The sequence below is a fragment of the Ostrinia nubilalis genome, chromosome 15 (assembly GCF_963855985.1).
Source record: "Ostrinia nubilalis chromosome 15, ilOstNubi1.1, whole genome shotgun sequence".
Taxonomy (NCBI): Eukaryota; Metazoa; Arthropoda; class Insecta; order Lepidoptera; family Crambidae; genus Ostrinia; species Ostrinia nubilalis.
The window spans coordinates 1,196,507-1,218,529 of NC_087102.1; the positions used below are offsets into that span (position 1 = coordinate 1,196,507).

The 22,023-nt window shown below is 39.7% G+C and overlaps 5 protein-coding genes across 5 annotated transcripts in view; 3 read left to right on the forward strand and 2 right to left on the reverse strand.

Moving 5' to 3' along the window:
* Nucleotides 1-680, reverse strand: part of LOC135078668 (bone morphogenetic protein receptor type-1B) — a 67,760-nt gene extending 67,080 nt beyond the window's left edge. Inside the window, exon 1 of the mRNA XM_063973200.1 lies at nucleotides 587-680. Within this exon, the coding sequence (XP_063829270.1) occupies nucleotides 587-590 (4 nt within the window). The 5' untranslated portion in view covers nucleotides 591-680. The remainder of the gene's footprint in view (nucleotides 1-586) is intronic.
* Nucleotides 681-3,895: 3,215 nt separating this feature from the next.
* LOC135078662 (large ribosomal subunit protein eL34-like) lies at nucleotides 3,896-5,957 on the forward strand. Its single transcript, XM_063973192.1, has 3 exons — nucleotides 3,896-3,922; nucleotides 4,059-4,130; nucleotides 5,632-5,957. Exons 2-3 carry the CDS (start codon nucleotides 4,066-4,068, stop codon nucleotides 5,924-5,926), a joined length of 360 nt encoding a protein of 119 aa, XP_063829262.1. The 5' UTR covers nucleotides 3,896-3,922; nucleotides 4,059-4,065; the 3' UTR covers nucleotides 5,927-5,957.
* A 1,659-nt stretch (nucleotides 5,958-7,616) lies between these two features.
* Nucleotides 7,617-9,891, forward strand: LOC135078661 (serine/threonine-protein kinase RIO3). The gene is made up of 2 exons (XM_063973191.1): nucleotides 7,617-9,118; nucleotides 9,210-9,891. Exons 1-2 carry the CDS (start codon nucleotides 7,766-7,768, stop codon nucleotides 9,702-9,704), a joined length of 1,848 nt encoding a protein of 615 aa, XP_063829261.1. The 5' UTR covers nucleotides 7,617-7,765; the 3' UTR covers nucleotides 9,705-9,891.
* A 464-nt stretch (nucleotides 9,892-10,355) lies between these two features.
* LOC135078663 (uncharacterized) lies at nucleotides 10,356-12,647 on the reverse strand. The gene is made up of 6 exons (XM_063973193.1): nucleotides 12,500-12,647; nucleotides 12,139-12,388; nucleotides 11,650-11,863; nucleotides 11,121-11,199; nucleotides 10,913-11,025; nucleotides 10,356-10,657 (listed from the first exon to the last, which is right to left on the reverse strand). Exons 1-6 carry the CDS (start codon nucleotides 12,562-12,564, stop codon nucleotides 10,473-10,475), a joined length of 906 nt encoding a protein of 301 aa, XP_063829263.1. The 5' UTR covers nucleotides 12,565-12,647; the 3' UTR covers nucleotides 10,356-10,472.
* Nucleotides 12,648-13,022: 375 nt separating this feature from the next.
* Nucleotides 13,023-21,924, forward strand: LOC135078666 (general vesicular transport factor p115). The gene is made up of 7 exons (XM_063973198.1): nucleotides 13,023-13,233; nucleotides 14,249-14,383; nucleotides 15,102-16,048; nucleotides 16,349-16,670; nucleotides 17,234-17,627; nucleotides 18,572-19,693; nucleotides 21,703-21,924. Exons 1-7 carry the CDS (start codon nucleotides 13,156-13,158, stop codon nucleotides 21,834-21,836), a joined length of 3,132 nt encoding a protein of 1,043 aa, XP_063829268.1. The 5' UTR covers nucleotides 13,023-13,155; the 3' UTR covers nucleotides 21,837-21,924.
* Nucleotides 21,925-22,023: the final 99 nt, after the last annotated feature.

A 22,023-nucleotide genomic window follows, 5' to 3' on the forward strand; every position in this document is an offset into this window, starting at 1 on the left:
TAACCTAAATTGAGACAAATGTAGCATATCTGCCATAGAAGACACTGATAATAACTGATAATACAATTTACTAGATGGAATTTCTTCTATGAATCTAAATTCTCTTATGGGTATCAAACAAATACACAATCAAAAAGAGAATAAATAGATACATCAAGAATAATGTAACATTCCAGCAAAAAAACATAACAAACTCTTAGTGGCTCCCATAACAATCAAGGGGTTTATTAGTTAAAAACAAAACATGTTAAGTATTTCTTGTGTTTCAAATAAAATTTTAAATCTATCTGGAGTATATTCTACACTTCATAGACACCTTAATTTAAACTTTTCTGTAGTAGCGCATGATAAACATTGACTCGATACAAGTCAATATTTCATAGAAAAGCCCATCTAAACTATATAATTATCAAAATCTGTGTTTATTACAAAGGAAGATCGAAAACACGGTCAAAGACATCAACAAAATTCTTGCAAGTGATTTTGGGACCCATTTGATTAACACTTACACAAAATATAATCACCTAAATGAGCCACAAATATCAGTATTACATTAAAGAAAGGGTAATAATTACAATTAACTTACCCATAATCCAATAAAATTCACTTAAAACAGAAAAAACTGTATTTTTCACAGAAAAACATCACCACAAAACATTACACAGCAGCGGCCATTTTAATACGCTGGTGTTGCAAGTTATAAAAAATTGTATCTGTCACAATTGAAAGATAGATGTCATTAATTTGTTATTTGACCGACCCAATAGATCCTATCCTGTCGAATGATTTTTTTTGAAACCATCTGCACTTCTAATTTGATCTAATTGGCTCTAAAAATTAAAATATTAAGTTTTTAGTCTTCTTTTCTTTATATCCTAGCTATCTACCTCATAGCTCTTAAAAAACGTTACCTATGTACCTTCCATACACAATCAACAAAAACGTAAGTCAACATTCAACATTAATTTATTTTTTGTATAGCCTGACCAGGAACATAAAAACCCTGGCATAGAGGCGCGTCAATTGCATTTGATAGTGCAACACTGAGTACAGTCGTACCTGTGCTAAATTAATAGGCTAACTTTATGTATCAGGATTCAGGATTACGGGCTAATTTGATATTTTCATGAATTAACGAAAAAATATTATTATAGGTAACCTGGTTTAAATAAATTAAATGAAAACATCAATCGAGCTAGTAGGATTTATTTTATTATTCATCAATAATCAAATTCAGAACTTGAATATTCAACTGCAATGTCTGCTCATGAACGCTTCAAACTCGGTACTTCTTTACCAATTCCATAAAATTCAACACTTAGAAAGTGACAAAAAACTTTAAAATAGGTAGTTGAAACAAACCACAGCTAATTTTCATAGTGGACTGTACTATACGATAAACATGTCAGTCAATTTGACACCCTTGTCGGAAAAATTATTCAATGAAAATATTGTCCGAACCCTTAGTATTTCTCTTCGACAAATACTTTAACACATTGTGAACCACTTTTCTTTCACGACTATGAAAAGATTTTAGCAATTTAATTCACAAAATCAATTGCGCACATTTAAAATAAAGTTTGTTTACACTTTGACAGCAATAGACTGACATGCAAGGTGACATGACAATGAAGTTTTCAGTTACTGTTGCCATTAAAAGAAATTAGTACCATTAGTTTTCCGCAACATGGCGAGGGTTTTTATGTTCCTGGTCAGGCTATAGGCATTTAATATTGAATGTTAAGATGTTTTTGTTGATTGTGTAGGGCAAAACACACGCTAGAGACCCGGCCAGCTAATTCAGGTCTTCCTTTGTGCAGACTTTGCGGCACAAGGGGCATTCCTACACAGTACTTGTCTTACAGCAACCGATAGCACCACATGCTTATTTGACATTGACAACAGCAGCCATCCATTGAACCCTGAGGTTGTTCGTAGAATCGTGGGATACCATGGGATAGTAAAGTGGAGTTGGGTATTTCGCCAAAAATGGTCAATTTTGCCTAATTTCCTTGGTACGAAATATATTTTTGTTTTTAACTATTTTTAGTTTCCCATTGTATTAAGTAACAAAAACTAAGCTAATATATCTAAAAGGGGTGTCATAATTCGTTTTAGAAACAAAGTCATGAATTTTTGGTAGCCAAGGAAATTATTATAAATATTTTTTTCTCTAAGTTTTCTTCTGTGGTTTGCTTGTTTTTTGTTCGACCCATTTTTGTGTACCTTCGCAAGCAAACATACCAATGAATATTGTATCATTACGACCTTTTTACACAACTAAGGAAGATAAATTCAGTAGATTGAGTTAAGAGTTAAAAACAAGTTGTTCTATATCTATTCTGATACCCATTTCTTAAAATGTAAATTTTAAACTTATTCCAATAAAGAAATACTCAAAATTTGACTTTACGCCGAATTAAAAATGGTCTTTTATAATTTCCTAGGCCTTTTTATGCCACGGAAAACAAGGAAATTAGGGCCAAAGAAATTAGATTTATGCCTAAAAGACATCACAGACAAAAACCTATTTACCCTATGCATTTACTATTTAAATCAAGGGTTTACCCCTACAGACACTACATCTGTGTAAATAAACAATAAAATTAATCCATTGTTTAGCTGCAAAAAACCGTCCAAAGAAATTGACTTTTTAGTAAACAAAAACCCAAGGAGGGACCTACTTATGCGATTTGTCGCGAAGCTGTTCAACGAAGTACTGTCCTGCCTCGATGGCCTCTTGGGACGAAATGGCCGAGTGTAACGGTGCAGTGCATTACATTCTAAGTTCTTTCGTTTCGTTACTACAATGGTCGAAAAGAAGACCCAGGGAAATTATACTTTTGACTCGGACAAGAACTTAACTTCACTTTATTTCCTTCCTTTTAGTATTTGACATTTAAAGTTTTTATTTTCCGATAGCCAAACATTTCTCAAATATAAAGAGAGTGCTATTAGAATGAAATTACGCTTCAATATGTTATAATGTGCCTTCATTTTGGCAAACAACAGTAATGGACATAACAAGGAAATTAGAAAAACGTCTATTGATTAAGTTTTTCTACGGTATTATTTGTAGTTTCTGCTATTGTAATAGCAAAAACAAATAAAACTTTTAATTAATTTTCCTATAAAAATAGTTTTATACATATAAATATAAAAAAAACATGTGTTCGCCTGCCTGGACACAGAAAATTTACTGTTTCGAAATACCCAGTTTAGTCACAGAGTACATTATAACCTATTGAATGAAAGTTTAGTGTAGATAGTGCCTGCAGGAGAAGCTGCGATAGTTGTCATTAGCCCCACCCAGGAAATTTTAAAACTTGTCAGCTTCACTCTTGGCGGCACTTACTTCTAGCTCTAGCCAAGGAGGAGGTGCTAGGCCAGCTACTTGTTTATTTATTTATTTAAAGGCACAAACAAAAGTTTTGGCATTCATAGTCGCGCGTGCAACTTTTGGGTCTTGCGAAGTTGCGCGGTAGGAATGGTTGCGCAACTGTGTCACTGCGTTTCTATCTCAGCAGTCACCATTATGCAAATTGATGCAACACTCCAGGTAAAATGGATGTCCTCTTCGATAGCAGTTTCACGCAATAATTCATAAAAAGCTGAACTAACGAAGATAACCGATTTGCTTCTGATAAAAACCAGATAAATAGTTCTAAATAGCTCAGATGTTTAAAGAATAATTCAAATACATATATGGAGATTTAGATGGAGAGAGAGACGAATGTTTAAAATGTTGCTGACTTTTTTGTGATAACAGTCGTCTAAACTGCCCTCTTTTATCAAATATTGGCATTAGAGTATTTCACAGACGTTAAAATAGTGGATAGTAAAAACATTGGTGTTGCCATAATCGCAGATTGTTATTCTTTCCATGCTCTTTGTTCTTTCCTGTCAACCAGCTGTCAAAAAGGTTGGCGAAATATGTGTTTTGTGAATTTTTATCCAAAATCTTATTTAATCCAAGTGTTGAAAACAAAAGAATATATTTATTTTAAGTGAAACGACGTGTGTTATACCTATTATTTATAATTTGTCTCGTATTTCAGCTCCAAAATGGTACAGCGACTTACATTCAGACGACGATTGTCGTACAATACCAAGTCTAACCAGAGGAGAATGTGAGTATTTTGAATTATATTAACTTACTTTAAGTTTAAGTGAAAATCGTTACGTTATGTAGAAGTGTATTCTAATTTATTTTCACTCTTTAGTGAACATCGAAGTCAGATACACATAACCTCAAAGTATCGGCATTCTCATCTCGTTTATCTCCGTGTATGCCAAAAGTTCTCCACTAATAATGATATACGTCAAAGCATATTCGTCATAATGTAACACACGAACACCCAGAAGCAACAGGTTGTCTAAAACTTAAACTATTACAGTGTTGTATTTGAGACTTGAATTACTAGTCTATTTATTCATCTACACATCTTCAGAAATTGAATAACGTGGAGGCATTTCATTTTACTAACTAAATCTGATGTGTAGAACTTAATAAAATTGTTACTGTAGATACTTCAGTACAGAGGCGGCGTAAGGCGTAGGCGACGTGGGCCACCGCCTACGGCCTCGCGGAACAAGGGGCCTCGCGCATCAAAAATTTTGCTCACATGTCAAATTCAACTTTTAAATACTATTAAATACTAGCTTCTGCCCGCGGTTTCACCCGCGTGAAATTTAGTAGGTATGTCACAGATCGTCATAAATTATAGCCTATATGTTAATCTGGGTTATAAACCGTAATACTGTAAAGTTTCAACAAAATCCGTTCAGTAGTTTTTGCGTGAAAAAGTAACAAACATCCAGACATCCAGACATCCAAACATCCAGACATCATGACATCCAAACTTTCGCATTTATAATATTAGTAGGATAAATTATTGATAGCTAAACAATGTAGTTAAATTTTTTTTTCCAAACAAATTCAGCCATAATCAGACACAAAATTAAGCAACAACACGGTTTTAAGTGACAAACATTATTCTTTGGCGCAAAATTCCTTTAAAAATAATCACTGAATCAAGAAATCAGAAACTGTCAATGAATAGACCATTGACCCGTTTTTTTATTATTTCATAAAATCCGTCTTCAGGTCGCCACAGAACAAGGCCTCGCGAAATCTGTCTTGCCCACATCAAATTTAGGTCTTGCCCCGCCACTGCTTCAGTATGAAGGGATGTGGTAACTTATTGTATTAACATTATTTTCATCGAGACATGTGTAACATTTACTTACAAAAGTTACCTATGTTGTTAGTGTAATAAAATATGTAGTCATGTTTGTGTATCTTGAAACAAATGTTATCAGGTTTACCCAGTAAAATATTGTGAGATGCCAATAGAAGTTTGAGAAATTATTTGTAATTTCTATAACTTTTCATGTGCATACACACTATGGCATGTTAGGTAGTTCTTTTAAGTTCAACTTAGCAACAAAAATATATTCTTACTTAGACAGTGGAATGTGCTGTACATATTTCAATGTTACAAAAGTTAGTGCCGCTTTGTTGAATTAATTTCATTATAATATATCTCATTATGTGAAAAACAACTACTATTTTAAGGAACAGAAATAAAAACTGTACATTTCTAACCTAATAAATTATTTTGTCTTCAGAGTCCGGACTCCTGGTGGCCGTCTGGTCTATCAATACGTCAAGAAACCCAAGAAGATCCCGAGATGTGGTCAGTGCAAAAGCAAACTGCGCGGTATTGAGCCTGCCAGGCCTGCAGAACGTTCCCGCCTGTGCTACCGCAAGAAGACCGTAAAGCGTGTATACGGAGGAGTCCTCTGCCACAAGTGTGTCAAGCAGCGCATTGTCAGAGCTTTCCTTATTGAGGAACAGAAGATTGTCAAGGTCCTCAAGGCACAGCAAGCCAGTGTCAAGACCGGCAAGAAGTCAGCAAAGTAAATGCTAGGGTTAATAAATAAGTAAAAACAAATTTCCTTGTTTTATTTTAAATCTGATATTACATTGTAACTGTCATTTACTGGTTGACTGGGGAGGGAAAGCTTTGCTATTCAGTTTGCATTTTTTACATTACGTAAGTGCTTCCTATTTGTTTTTAGATGAAGAAGAAAAATAATATAATATCTGAAAATCTTTGATTTTTGCTAGTTATGTCTTCGAAACTTAAGTTATGCTAGTTGACTACAGAAACTGGGTCCCAGGTTCGATTATTACTATTTTTTTTCTACTACGTTAGAGAGTATTTAAGTGCTCAGTGGGAGCAGATTTTTTTGTTCGGTTTGGTAAATGATAGGTTTTGTTCCAAGTCCACCGATAGCTACCATCTTTCCTTTGTAGTTGAGGATTCCGGCCTGCAGACCAAGAGCTTCCTCGATGTGGATAAAAAATGTAAATACCGTTATTCCATATCAAATAACGTTATCAGGCTGTAACAATGATTTCCTTCGACTATCCACTTGTTTAAAAAAAATCCTATAACTTCCGTTTCGCAATCTTTTCCAGCGTGACCACTTTTAGTAGATTTCTACTTTTTTGGTAGATTTGAGGCAAATAGAACGATGATTTAGTAGTGGGAAATCGTTTAGTAGATTTTGGTAGATAATTGGTATTTTTAGAACATTGTAATAAATGGTAGTCCAAAATTAAATTGTAACCGAGCCGAGAATCCAGGCCAGAAAAAAAGAACTTTAGGGTCCGTTTATGGTCACTTTATGAAGGCGAACTAATTTGACAGATCAATTCAATGCACACAAATGTTGCCACATATTGGCTAGTGTTGTTAATATCGACATAAAAAAATTCAAACGTTCAAACCAAGGGTTTATTTTTTAGAAGTACTTTTATTTATCAATGAAATTAAACTTAAAACTTGTATTATTAAATAGTACTAATTTTAAAAGTGTTATAATTATATCTATGTTACATATGATTTGGTAATTGTGATTAATATGAGGTCATTTATGTGTGTATAAAACTAAATAGGCAGCTTAGGGGTGGCCCAAGGGCCGCCGCACCTTAACCTATTTTTCACTTTAAATCAAAACATTATGTTATAGGCATCATGGAAAAGTAATATTATGCAAGAAACATTAAAAACTCATTATGCCAAATTATATTAATATATTTTATGATATCAAAACGTTTAAAAGTTTGGCTGTACACGAGCACGTACACAAGATGTTGTTCTCTTTTATGAAATTTGTTAGTACTAAGGTTGAATTATTAAATAATCACTGTTAAATGTGATTATCTTAATTTATCACTTTTACCGCGACTGTCGGTAATTATTCATAATAACCGGTTATTATTAATAATTTTCAATTTATCACATTAACCGTAACATCTATACTAATATTATAAAGAGCGATGGAAATTGCACAAATTTGAAACCTGAAGCATCCATGCTACAAGTAATGAAAAATGACAAAAAATTATATAAAAATGTTAAAAAATACTATAATGATGATGATAAATAAATAAAAATACTATATTTTGTTCAAATTATATGTTTTATTTTATGTGGTAGAATTTAAGTAGAATTTTAAATAGGTCTTGGTAGATTTTGGTAGATTTGAGCATCGTTTTTGGTAGATTATCTGATGAAAAAGTGGTCACACTGATCTTTTCTTTTGTCTGTCATTCTTGTCATTGACATTTCCGTGTAGGGTGCAGGGAAAATTGTGAATTAAAATTTGGACTATTCCACTAAGATTATTTATTTAATAAAGAAAATTTCTGTGATATATTTAGACTTAGCCTTAAAATAAAAAATCTCACATAATGTCGAATCCATGGAAGAAAGTTTCAGCACCAACAGACGTGCAAAACCTCTCGGACATTATGTCTGAACAATACGCTAAAGGACTGCAGATCAAGGAGGAAATCAAGTTCGCGGAGCAAATCGGTGATGTATTTCAACATGAGTCTCCAGATAAGCCCGTAACCAGTGACATATCGCCTGAGATATTGAAGCAAATAGAGGATTCGAATGTGAAAGAGTATTGCGATTCTGACGCTATTATTGCGAAAGTTTTGCAATGCCAGTTCGATAAGGAGTACGATGAAGAAATCAAGAGGATAGAGAAGAAAAAGAACGGGGAGGCGAAAGTGTCAGTGTCCTACGACAACTACCGCACTGTCCCTGAACATCTGGTGTACGACTCGGAGTCGGATGGTGACGACCTTGAGCAGAACGGCAAGAAAGACTGGGACCGCTTTGAGACCAATGAAAAAGAATTCGCGAGCCTTCCCAAGCGCGGCTTTATTATGAAGGATGGAGAGATGGTTACGAAACACGACAGTGTGATCAACGGCAGGAGGAACGCTTGCCGCGTTATGGAGTTTCCGCCCGAGGTGTGCACCGGCGACGGAGCCGGGTTTGACATGAAACTGTCCAACCCTGTGTTCAATCACCTAAAAGAACAGACACGGAATCACCAGGCTCGCAAGAACAAAATGTTAGACAGGAAGGACAGTCATGCCACTGCTGAAATGGGTCTCGATGAACCCACAAAGCTCATTTTATACAAACTGGTCAATAATGGAATGTTGGAGAATATCAATGGTGCTATCTCTACCGGGAAGGAGTCAGTGGTATTCCACGCTAATGGGGACACTTCATATCCTGACCTGGTGATCCCTAAAGAGTGTGCAATCAAAGTTTTCAAAACTACATTGAATGAGTTCAAAACTCGGGACAAATATATTGAAGCCGACTACAGATTCAAGGATCGCTTTTCCAAGCAGAATCCCAGGAAGGTGGTGCACATGTGGGCCGAGAAGGAGATGCACAACATGATGCGGCTGCAGAAGATTGGCTTGAACTGCCCTGAAATGGTTGTTTTGAAGAAACATATTCTGGTCATGTCCTTTATTGGTAAGGATAATAAGCCAGCTCCAAAGCTGAAGGAAGTGATATTGAAGCCTGAGAAATGGCAGAGTGTGTACAATGAGGTTGTGGATGCAATGCACAAGATGTACAATGTCGGGCAAATGATTCACGCTGACCTGTCCGAGTACAACATTCTGTGGTGGGACAACAAATGTTGGTTCATAGATGTCTCCCAGTCAGTTCAACCGGACCACCCCAATGGTCTTAAGTTTTTACTGAGAGATTGCCGCAACATTAGCAACGTGAGTATGACTCATCATTAGTATGTGTTGCACAATATTTACTTGACATTGTTGGTTGATTATGTAATAATGTTTGTTTTTATTGTTACAGTTCTTTGAAAAGAAAGGTGTAAGCCATGTGAAATCAGGTGAAGACCTGTTTAAGTCCATCACTGGGTTTGAGGAGGTGGATGTGAATATGCTTGAGGGGGTGCATACCGTCTACAACTCCCTGTCAACTCGGTTTGAGATAGCTCTGGATGACAACAGGAATACCAGCTATCCATTTGAGTACTGCTGGCAAAAGACCAACGAGGGCAAAGCTAAGAGCGACAAGAGTGGTGACGACAGTGAGGAAGATGAGTTCGAAGAAATGTGGACCCACTCTCTAAAAGATAAAATTGTTGACACAGCAACCAACTTTGCTAATGAAGTTAAGATTGACGACAGCAAATCTGTAAAGATTGTCGAAAACAAACCAGTTATGGTAGTCGATGAGCAGCCAGTGACAGTTATTGATGACAAGACCAATTTTGGGAAAGAACTGGCTGTCAATATCCCTGAAGATGGGTGTACAAGTAGTAAGAGTATTGACAAGAAGTCTTAATGTCATAGAAAATAAAGGTTTTTAATGGAAAAAAAAAATACAAATTGTATTTACATTTTAATGCAAAATGTACATGACGAAAATGAAAAAAATATTCTTGTAACAGTAACACATCTAGGCGTTGAATTATGTATGTAATGAAAATGTGTTCATGTTTTACTGAAATGAATAAATTTTGTAAATCTTGTTTATGTCTATCTTTAATATGAATATTTTAATGGAATGGTTTTTGACAAAATAATACACAAGTTTCACTTAATTACATAAAATATTTAAACAAATTATACATACTTAGTTATAATAATACCTACATTGCAGTTTTTAAAAGTAGCACAATGGCAGACAAGGCGCAAATTAATCACTGTCAGCACTACACTTACTACACCACCCACTATCTTATAAACAATCAACAACTTTGGCTAAAAAATATTGAGTCTCAAATTAATCCTGGATGAATGAGGCACACTCAATAGCATGACAAGTGTAACAGAAGCATTTCATCCTTTCAATCCATTCCTTGAATCGTCAATCCAACGTCTTGGCAGCGGTGGTAGCCGAAGATGGCCTACGATGATCTTCGCGGCAAACCCCCTCGCACATTGAGGGTATCTTGAGCACGCCGCAAACATATTATACGCCATTCACTGGCGGTATATGGATGGGCCTCATTCTTCGCGTCGAGTTCATTGCTGCATTAGCTTTTTTATTTCATTGGTGCATGTTATACATGAGAGATAACGAACCTTTACGATTAGCACACTACACCCACTATGCAATAGTCAAATGAGCGTGCCTCATCTCCTTGCACAGTCTGTCCATGAGGTCGGCCTGCGGCGCCGTGAGCAAGCGCTTAGCGTCCGCGGCTACGCCCACTAGAGAAGGAACATCGCCGCTCGCGCACGACATCGCGACTGATTGTAGTTTCAGACGGAGGTCGCTGTTAAATGGGATCGCTGGGGAGTAAAAGTGTTGAAGTGAGATGCAGGCACAATGGTGAATGACGAATATAATAGGTTCTTAGGAAATTAGTTCTGAAAATGTACAGGATAGAGAGTAGGAATGGAGCATTGATGGTGCTGCAAAAATTGCTGAACAGATTTTGATGAAACTTCAGAGATAATTATTTATTTTGGTAATAATAGACCAAGGCAGTAGTGATATTAGTTACTGTAATTTAGAAAGATTTATGATAAAAACTACAAACTTACTGTCAGTTTCACTGTCATTCAGAAGATCAGACATCAGCTGCTTCAGAGATTCTGGTTTGCTTTCTTCCTGAGGCTCCACCAGGAGTGTTAGGAGTATTCTGCTCGTTTGTATTCTGTAAATGGAGAATTAACTAATTAGAGAATGTCTGTTGCTTATTTGTTAGAATTTACAGTAAATATTTTAACATTATATTTACTCTCTACTTACTCAGTCAATATGTCATCAGGTAAATTCGTATTTGAATCGCAAATTTCATTGGCTGTTTCCAGTGCAACATCCAGTTTGTCTGTAAAGAAATAAAATGATGTTGAATTAGCTTAGAAATTACAAATAATAAGCTAATATAATCTAATCCCACAAAAGATACATATCATTGACTAAACACCCTCAAATTCCACTTTAAATATTAACAAAAACAATGTAACTAAATAAACAATCTTTATAAAATATCAACTAAAAATCTGTTGATATTTGAGTTGAAAGCTAATAGAAATATGCTTTTTTCTTTACTCAAAAAGTCAGTTACAATTTTATTGTTTTTTTAAGATATTTTTTCTCGCACATGTCATTATCATCTGTATTATTGCAAATGCTTTTTTCTGAACAGATTACGCTTTTATTTACAATAAACAGATTTTTTTTTAAATTAAGGCAAACTTAACTCTACACAAAATAAAAATATAAACTTATTTTACTCTAAAATAAAAGTCAGTTGAAAAAAATGAATATCACATACCACAGTCAATCTGCATATTGAGTAGTTTCCTCATACACATCAGCCGCATGGTAGTGTCTACCACACCTTCCAGTGCCTGCTCGTAGTAAGATACGGCTTCCAGTTTGTGCTCCAGTATTGCTAGGTCGTTGGCCAGCTCCATCAGGATGGACGTCCGGATCGGAGACTTGGCTGGGTACTTGGTCAGGGCTTGCATGAAGCATCCTATGGCTGCCTGGAATGGAAAAAATCATTTGTGAGTTAGCTGTGCTGATTTTCATTTCATTGTTTAGGTTGAATCAACTGGCTTACTTTACTTCAGTTTAGTTGGTACAAACATTTTGCAAAGTATCTAAGCAATAGTATAGCTTGAAGGAAGATTGACTGATAGGTTTCAAATAGGTGACTTAATATGTTTAGGTAAAAGAAACTTTACCTGAGCTCAAACTTGTGACAAACATTACCTATTGGCTATTATTATGTAACAAAGTACTGTCTAGGTCTTCTTACCTCTAAGTTTTCTCTATCAGGACTGTGGAACTTCAAAGAGACGAGCTTCTTCTCCGCCTTCATGAACTGCCGCGCGGCCGTGACGTAGTGCTCCGCCTCGCCCAAGAAGTTGCCCGCGGACGCCTCGCACTTGGCGGCGCCCACGTACGCCTGTGCTGCGAAAGCTGGCTGCTCCGAATGCTCGCACTGGATGGCTAGGGCTATGAACTCGTTCGTCGCTTCTGAGATGTTCGGTTTACGCATAAACCGCCTGAAATATTAGCAATACGAATATAATAATAACTCTGACAAAATGCAGTGTGAAGATTGTGAAATCTATTAGAAATTAGAAAACAATTTTTAGATAGAAAGGTGCACATACTTTTTCATCTTCGTGTTGATATTCATGTACTGTTCGTTGAAACTAGCATAGAGATCGGTCGACATTTTTATGAAAGTAAAATTGGTAGTAAATTAAAATAGAACGAGTATTTTATTTTAAAATTACTAAATTAAAATCTAATCACAACACAACAAACATGAAATTCTTCTATCAACTTCAACTATCAACTCCTCAGAGTCGTGCATAAAAAAAAGATTGTAACTACGTATGAATAAGGTCTAAAATAGTTTGTCCGAAGCACAACCTGCAACCTGGAATTAAACTGTCAAGTTTGACATTAAAGATGTTTCGTTATTACATTGAATAGGATTAACCAATTTAATAAAGCCAGTTTAACTAAGTAGATTGTTCTTTCCAGTATGTTAAATAACCCCTTTAAATTGTAAAAAATGAAATTCATAAGTGCTGTTGTGATTGAGGATTCTTATAAATATTTTTTGAATATTACTTTGCTCCAGAACAATTTTAGATATATGAACAAAACGTAATCGTCTTATCGGAATCTGTCAAATTTTGCTTTGACGTGTCGTGAATTAGTGATAATTTGATTTTCTATATTTTTGCTATTTTATACGATGGTTTCGTATTAACCGCGGTAGTGTGTGATATTAATAGAACCAAGGGAGCGGTGCAAAATGGATTTCTTTAAAAGTGGTCTCAAGACCGTGCTCGGCGCCCCGGAGCCCGGACAACAACCTTCGGCTGGCGAGACGGTGATTCCTGGCATATTTCTCATTTTATTGCCGCTTGACCGATATATTAGGAATAGTAGACATCTCTAGTGTTCTAATTTTGTGTCTGAATAGCATATTAAAGCGATTGGGATCACTGAAAACTGAGTTATGGTATTTAGAAATATTATTACATTCTCTAGCACAAAACACCATAGTTTGTAACTTTCCTATGTATTTTATATTGTTTTATAACCATAACATAACTTTCTAATGATCTGAAAAGAAAATACTATTGTTTAATCCGCTAATCATTTTGTTACCTTAATTTTAGATCATCAAACAAATATTGCTTGTTAAACCAAGTTTAAGATGAGAATAATGGGAGTATGAGGCTTGCGAAAACAGTAACAAAATACTAGTTTAGTGTCATTTGTATTTGTAACACTCTCTATGTGCATACAGCAACAGCTTTTCATACAAGCTTGGGATATTGGGGAGGCTTATTATGTTCAGCAGCTTTTATATTATTAGATTACCACCACCAACTATTAGTCTCCACTAAACGAGCATGACCCTCTGTAATTTACCAAAGGTAAATGGAGGATTTGGCCTCCTACTCTCCCACCCAGGTTGTGGAGACCAGCACTTAGACTGCTGTAAGCTGATTAAGATGATGATCAATTAAATAATAATTAACTAAAACTGCACTCTGATTTATCTTCTCCAGTTTGTCACAGGCCTCCTCCAAGGATCTCCATGCTTCTCTGTTTTTGGGTATTTGTGGCCATAATGGTCCTGCTGATTGATGATAATCCTTTGACCTACAAACCTAATAAAAGTGTTTTTATAACTTTAACTTTTTGCACAAGCTCTACTTAGTTGGGGACTAGATGGCGCAGTGTAAAATGTCCAAGTATGTTTACTAAGGCTGGTTTTAGAATCGCGCTGACCGCTCGCTGATCGCTCGGCGCCGACGCTCCATACATTTCGGCTATCAGTGCTGACGGTCAGCGTGATTCTAAAACCAGCCTAAAACTTAATAATTTGTTTCCAGGTGGAGCGCCTAGTGAACCGCGTGGAGAACTCCACACTGCTGGAAGACCGGCGCGACGCCTGCCGCGCGCTCAAAGCGTTGTCGCGCAAGTACCGCGTCGAGGTCGGCGCGCAGGGCATGGCCACCCTCAAGCAGGTAGATAAATATTCTAGGCTACGCTAGGAAATCTTAGACTGCAGCATCATGGATGTCATGTACCATGAATTACTAGCCTTATGAGTCTCCAGCAGCACCCAAACTTTCAATGGTAGACTAGAATGTGGGGGCTTTATAAAGCAACCTGTTGCCAAGAGATTGCTACTCAAAATATACTTCCTAAATGGGAAGACACTCTTTGATTCCGCATGCTCAAAGCCATATTGCGGGAGTACCGCGTCGATATCGGCGCGCAGGGCATGGCCAAATTGGCCACGCTCAAACAAGTATGATGCTTGTAAGGGTGTAGGGGCCTGAAGTCTCCAATGGCTCCAAAACTTTTCAATAGTGAACCCCTCTGTCACGCACGGTATTCGATTCCAATGCAATATTTTAACTTTGAATACATTTTAGAGCAGTGTTTTTCAACCTGTGGCCCTTACATGGGGGTCGCGAGAGGTCGTAAAAACTACCTCAGTAAAAAAAAGGGGGGTCGCTTCATGAAAAAGGTTGAAAAACACTGTTTTAGAGGTCCTGTGCCTGTGCACACCACTTCTTTTAAACGCGCCGATGACGCGCCTTTTCCTACAAAGGTCTATAGATTGGGTCCGATTTTCGTGTGTATCGCGTTCGCGTCTGTGTTCTTACAAACACACGTCGACGGCGCGCTTATAAAACATTGTATGCATAGACCCTTAGTGTCTTTTATCATCTTCAGGTGCTAGAGCTCGATCGCGCCGACAATGAGACCATAAACTACGCCCTCGACACACTCAACAACATCATGTCTCCCGCCCAGTTCGAGGAGGAAGAAAAGAACCCCAACATTCCCATGAACATCGGGGAACAGTTCACAGAAATGTTCATCAAGGACCACAACAACATCCAACTCGTTCTAGATCTCCTAGACGAATATGACTTCAGAGTACGACTATCAGCAGTCCAGCTGCTCACGTCGCTGCTAACCAACAGGCCTAAAGATATACAGGAAATAATTCTAGTCAAACCAATGGGCGTGTCCAAAATGATGGATCTCTTGGGAGACACGAGAGAAGTCATACGGAATGAAACCTTGCTCCTGCTAATAAAACTGACGAAAGGGAACGCCAATATACAGAAAATCGTCGCGTTTGAAAATGCGTTTGATAGGCTATTTGAAATCGTGTCGTCTGAAGGGTATTCCGACGGCGGAATAATCGTGGAAGACTGTCTGCTCCTCATGCTAAACTTACTAAAGAATAACAGCAGTAATATCCACTTCTTCAAAGAAGGAAATTACATCCAGAAGATGCTGCCAATGTTCCAGACTCCCGACGACGCGGAAGACATCGGCTGGTCTCCTCAGAAGGTGTCCAACGTGCACTGCATGCTCCAAATCGTGAGGACTTTAGTGTCGCCGAGTAACGCGGTGCAAATTATAACTAGTTGTCAAAAGATAATGAAATACGCCGGCTTGTTGGATTCTCTGTGCAATATATTGATGGCGAGCGGTGTGCCGGCGGACATTTTGACGGAGACGATCAACACTGTGGGAGAGGTGGTGCGCGGGGACGTGAATAATCAAGACTTCTTGGGTAATGTGATGGCGCCGTCCAACCCGCCAAGGCCGGCCATTGTGGTGCTGCTCATGTCGATGGTCAACGAGAAACAACCGTTTTCGTTGAGGTAACAAATGGTTTTCATTTAATTCTAAATTACACTTTGACTTAACTTTGTTTAAAACCCTATTCTAGAACGTTGCGTTAAATGTGCGTTTATCTGGTCCACATGCCTATAAAATAGTAGACTTTTCTCTATTTCGACGTGGCCTAAATTGTGTAACGCGAGAATGGCCCCTCAGAATCCTAGTAACGAACTTATGTTTATCGTACATTCAAAATCTTACTTAGTACCAATACTTAGACAATAATACTACTAGACTTAAAGCCACCACATCAAAATGACTTTAAATTTTTACTGTTCCAGATGCGCTGTCCTCTACTGCTTCCAATGCTACCTCTACCACAACGAGATGAGCCAAGCCAGCTTAGTCCAGACTCTTTTACCTTCCTCCTCCGACGTCTCAAGCTTGACCAGCGGGCAACTGCTCTGCGGGGGGTTATTCTCATCCGATGTGTTATCAAACTGGTTCTCAGCAGTTGCGTTGATGCACGCGCTGACTGAGAATCCATCGCAGAAGGAGCAGTTGTTAAGGGTGCTGCTTGCGACTAATATAGGAAGCTCGCCCGTGTCTCTGTTGCATCAGTGTACGCTGCTGCTTCAACAGTCGACTAAACTGCAGGCTAAGGTGAGGTTAGATCTGATGATTCATATCAATATCCGTGTCCTAATAATCATTATGCAACCTATATTTGTTGTTTATCTAATATCACTGTAATAAATAAAACATTAATTTTCCAATGACCATGGTCAGCGACTTGCTACGACAGTGTGACATCTCGAACTATAGTAGGTATAATTCGAGATGTCACACTGTAGTCGCAAATGGACGGACGAATTGTGCAAAATCGGTCGCAAGTAAACTTTTGACAAGATTTAGCATGACATTTTTTTCTTTAATTTCTAAAATACCTATTATACATATAACAAACATTGACATTTCCACCATAATCAACCGGTTAAATTCAATCGATATAAACTACTCAGATCGTTCTGCCTCCATCCAAAGGTTGCTGTGCCCTAACTGGGTCCACATTGATCTGCTTGAATTGTAAGACCTAAATTCTAACGTGGTGAAGCAATAAAGTATCGAGTATTGAGTCAAGTCAAACATTTATTTACATAAAAACAGTGATAGTCTATCGAAAATTTACGCAGCATATAAAAATCTCTTACTTTATTTTCTTCCAGGTGGCCTTACTAATGCTCCTCTCGCAATGGATGAGCCACTGTCCGTCAGCAGTGAGCGCCTTCCTCAAAGTGCCAGGTGGCGTCGGCTACCTCGTCAACCAGACCTGCTCCAACGAGCACGACGAGAACGAATACCTTTTACAAGGCCTATCAGCTTTCCTCCTAGCCATCTGCATACACTTCAACGACGATTCCGTAGAGAATTACTCGAAAGACTCCCTAAAACAACTTCTGTTAAAAAGGATAGGCATGGAGACGTTTTCAGGGAAACTCAGTGAGGTGACGAAGCACGAGTCGTACAATAAAGCGGCGAAACATCCACAGTTAAGAGTCAAGGCGGCAGCGGAAATTCTTATTGACTACGAATTCTGCAAGTTGTTCAAATCCCTTGAAGGTGAGTACTTTGACATTTTACCTGTATTGACTTAGATAATTTCACATTTTAATATTAATTCAATACCATAAAATATTTGTATGCCAGTGATGGTAAATGTGTTTGTGCTTTTTCCATATTCTTTGTCATCTTATTTTTTACCCACATTTATACAAATAAACTGATTTGATTTGATTTACGGAGGTACAGTCACGGAATGAAAAGGTTCGTCAGTTTTCAAATTGATTCCTTCAACGAATCGCGAGCACATATTACCTTTTGAAACTATGTTACAGAATAATCTAGAGTTAGAGAAAATAATCTTTAACTGTTCGTCAGTAAAGTTCAAAATTATTCAGATCAAAGTTGTTTGACGATTTATCTTGTCAAGAAGATTATTATGATTGATAAACTAAAACCTTCTTGTTGATTCAACCTGCCATTATTATTTCTAATAAATAAAAAAAAACTATTGTCAATTGGTCAATGTCATCATTGCATTGCACTGATGGGATAGAAAAATAAACAAGCAAAACCTTATTCGTTAGCAAACGTCATATTTATTTAAATGTTAGCAGCACTGTTTCTTGCACTGTTATGTTGGCAGGTTTGATTCTTACAGTACCTAGTGCAAGCGAAAACCGACACTAAGGTGACGAACCTTTTCATTCCGCGACTGTACAATGCTGCAAGGCGGCGTTCGCGATAGAGACCGTAGACCGTGATCGCTACTTTGACTTAGGTCTATTTCTCGCTCGCTAATTGATACTTATACATTTTCTAAAGTAACAGTCTCGCTCGTTTGTATCAACTTTGCTACAAGCCGAATCCTGATCGAGCTAACTGCGAACCTCGCTTTCCGTACCAGAGCGTCGATGTGACGTCACGGCTGCCTGCTACGCAGTTAACTCGACCGGGTGGTACTAAAGTGTGCACCACACTGATTCCTACTTTCAATCTTCCAGGAGTGGTGGTGGAAAGCTTCACGGTGAAGAAAGAGAACGGCGTGGACTCCGCGCCCGAATCCCGCGCCTCGCCTTCGTCTGGAACCCTCCAGCAGTACAAGAGCCTCATCCGGCAGCAGGACGCGCGTCTGCAGGAGCTCACGCAGCAGCTGGACGGCTTGCTGCAGCACAACCGCCGCCTGCAGGTAGGTAGGAGGTGCGGGACAGTGTGTCCTGCGTTGATACAGTTAAGGCTCAAATTGCCAAACCGGAGTGGCGAGCCTTGCCCTCCAGTAGTACAAGAGCCTCATCCGGCTCACGCAGCAGCTGGACGGCTTGCTGCAGCACAACCGCCGCCTGCAGGTGGGACAGTGTGCCTTGCGGCGATACAGTTACGGCTCATGATGCCTCGCCCTCCTCCGGGAGCCTCCAGTACAAGAGCCTCGTCCGGCAGCAGGACGCCTGCAGGAGCTCACGCAGCAGCTGGACGGCTTGCTGCAGCACAACCGCCGCCTGCAGGTGGGACAGTGTGCCTTGCGGCGATACAGTTACGGCTCATGATGCCTCGCCCTCCTCCGGGAGCCTCCAGTACAAGAGCCTCGTCCGGCAGCAGGACGCCTGCAGGAGCTCACGCAGCAGCTGGACGGCTTGCTGCAGCACAACCGCCGCCTGCAGGTGGGACAGTGTGCCTTGCGGCGATACAGTTACGGCTCACGATGCCTCGCCCTCCTCCGGGAGCCTCCAGTACAAGAGCCTCGTCCGGCAGCAGGACGCCTGCAGGAGCTCACGCAGCAGCTGGACGGCTTGCTGCAGCACAACCGCCGCCTGCAGGTGGGACAGTGTGCCTTGCGGCGATACAGTTACGGCTCATGATGCCTCGCCCTCCTCCGGGAGCCTCCAGTACAAGAGCCTCGTCCGGCAGCAGGACGCCTGCAGGAGCTCACGCAGCAGCTGGACGGCTTGCTGCAGCACAACCGCCGCCTGCAGGTGGGACAGTGTGCCTTGCGGCGATACAGTTACGGCTCATGATGCCTCGCCCTCCTCCGGGAGCCTCCAGTACAAGAGCCTCGTCCGGCAGCAGGACGCCTGCAGGAGCTCACGCAGCAGCTGGACGGCTTGCTGCAGCACAACCGCCGCCTGCAGGTGGGACAGTGTGCCTTGCGGCGATACAGTTACGGCTCATGATGCCGAGCCCTCCTCCGGGAGCCTCCAGTACAAGAGCCTCGTCCGGCAGCAGCATAACCGCTGTCCGTCTACAGCTGTGGTTCTTAACCGGTGATCCCTGAAGGCATTCCAAGTGGTCCACGTTGTGCACTTGCACACCTTGGTCAAAACCACTTTTAACTCATTTTTGCAGTCAAACTGGTTTTCACCGATTATGAGGTGGTCCCTGACAAGACAGAAATTTGGTAAAATGGTCCCTCATGACTTAAAGGTTAAGAACCACTGGTCTACAGGTAGGAGGCGGGACTGTGTGCTCTGCAGCGGTACTATTAAAGTTCAAAATGTCAAACCTATGAAGCTCTCCCTCCCCAGAATAAATGCCCCTCTTAGGCCGGGTTCCCACTATGCCGGACCGGCAGATCTCCCGGTCCGGTAAAATCGCCGGAAGGCCTAGCGGCGGTACAAATTGTATGAAGCTGTTCACATTATCCCGGATCCGGCTTTTTCGTCGAGCCCGGCATTTTTACCGAGCGTTTTGTCGCTACAAAATGCCGGCAAAATCACCGGACCGGAGTAATGTGAACGAGTTGCGGCCCACCCCGCCGCGCTCGCGCTTCCCGCCCCGCCCCGCCCGTGCTCCCCGCACTTCATTCGGCTCGGATTTTGGATCCGGTGATCCGGTGTAATGTGAACACCCCTGTCCGGTGTCCGGTTTACGGCAGAAATGCCGGTCCGGCATAGTGGGAACCCGGCCTTAATCGTCGTAAACCGTGAGAAGGCAGCGGGGAATGAGGCGCAAGGGGGGGACGCATCTCCACTCCACACCGCACGGTCACCGCTGCTGTCAAATTCTATAGAAAAATCGCTCGATCCATTTCCACCGAAGCTGAGCGGAAAGATGGAAATAACGAAATTTGATTGGTTATTCAAAACACATCACCTCTGGTCTCCGCTTATCTCCGCCTTGGTGTAACCGGGCCTAAGGTTTGGGAGGGGCACGGCTGAGTGTTTTCATGACGTCAGCTAAACTTCAGACACAGTAGATATATGAGCTAAAGCAGTACGGAAACTTAGCCCTTTCGGCGAGTTAAATACCTACACTTCAACTGAGTGTTAGGGTTGGCACTCTTAATCTTTATAAAATTAATAAGGTTCTGACTTCCTTATTTATTAAAAGGTTTATTTAGGTTTTTTAATTATCAAATACCTAATGGAATAGATTAATTGACTAAGTAGTTAACAAAAAAATAAAACGTTAATTAGGTTCTATAATGATCGAATACATAATCGAATAAATTGATTAAGTACTATTAGAGGCCGGTAGAAGATATTCTATTCTCATAAATAAAATACCGGATACTTACTTTCACATAGCTATTGCCTCATTTTAAATACAGTTCATCACTTAGTACAAAAGCGCGCGGAGCAAATTACTTTATCAAATAGAACACATAAATTGTTAAAAAGCGTAATTACGTAATTTAAAAAGAACTATTACAAAATCAGATGTAAGCACTTTATTTAAAAAGTAATATTTAATCATTTTTACAATTCAGAATTATTACGAAGTTTAAAAAATGAAAGTTCTGGTTTTGAAGATGCCGAGTTCAAGCAGCCGTATACTACGCAATACACTCGTGGCATGTTTTTTAAAAATACAGCGGACAGTGCATGCAATAAAATTATTATTCAAAACACAACGCGCGCGACACTCGCGACGGATGGACTGCGAGGTTCGCTTAGAGCTCGTGTAAAGCGTGCGTCTGTGTGCGTGAGTCTGATTTCGAGCGTTTGTATGAAGCTTCCGTACTGTTTGATTTATCTACTGTGCTTCAGATGTGTTTCAGACTTGTAAACTCTCTCACGGCACATGGCACCCCTCCCGTGTTGCTATCATACTTCAGGCACAGACTCAGTTATGCGCTAGATATGTAATAATGACAGCTAGACCTTACTTGGTTTATCTAATCACCACCCTCTCATTTCAGGACGCCCTAAACGACTCGCTAACATCAAACTCCCATCTAAAAGACGAGAACACGCTGCTCAAAGCGCAAGTGTCGGCCGCGCCTCTCAACCACCAAGCGCCGAGCCAAGACGACGCCAAGCTCAAGGAGTATGAGGCCAAGATGCAGAACTTGGCCGACGAAGTGGCCAGGTTGAATGGGGAACTGAACGCGTCGAGAGAAGCGCAGAAGACGTCCGCTGAGGAGCTGGAGAAGTTGAAGAAGGACCAGGAGGATCTGTTGGTGCTGTTAGTTGATCAGGTATGTGACCAGATTGTCATTTGTTATGCTCTCAAAGGGGCC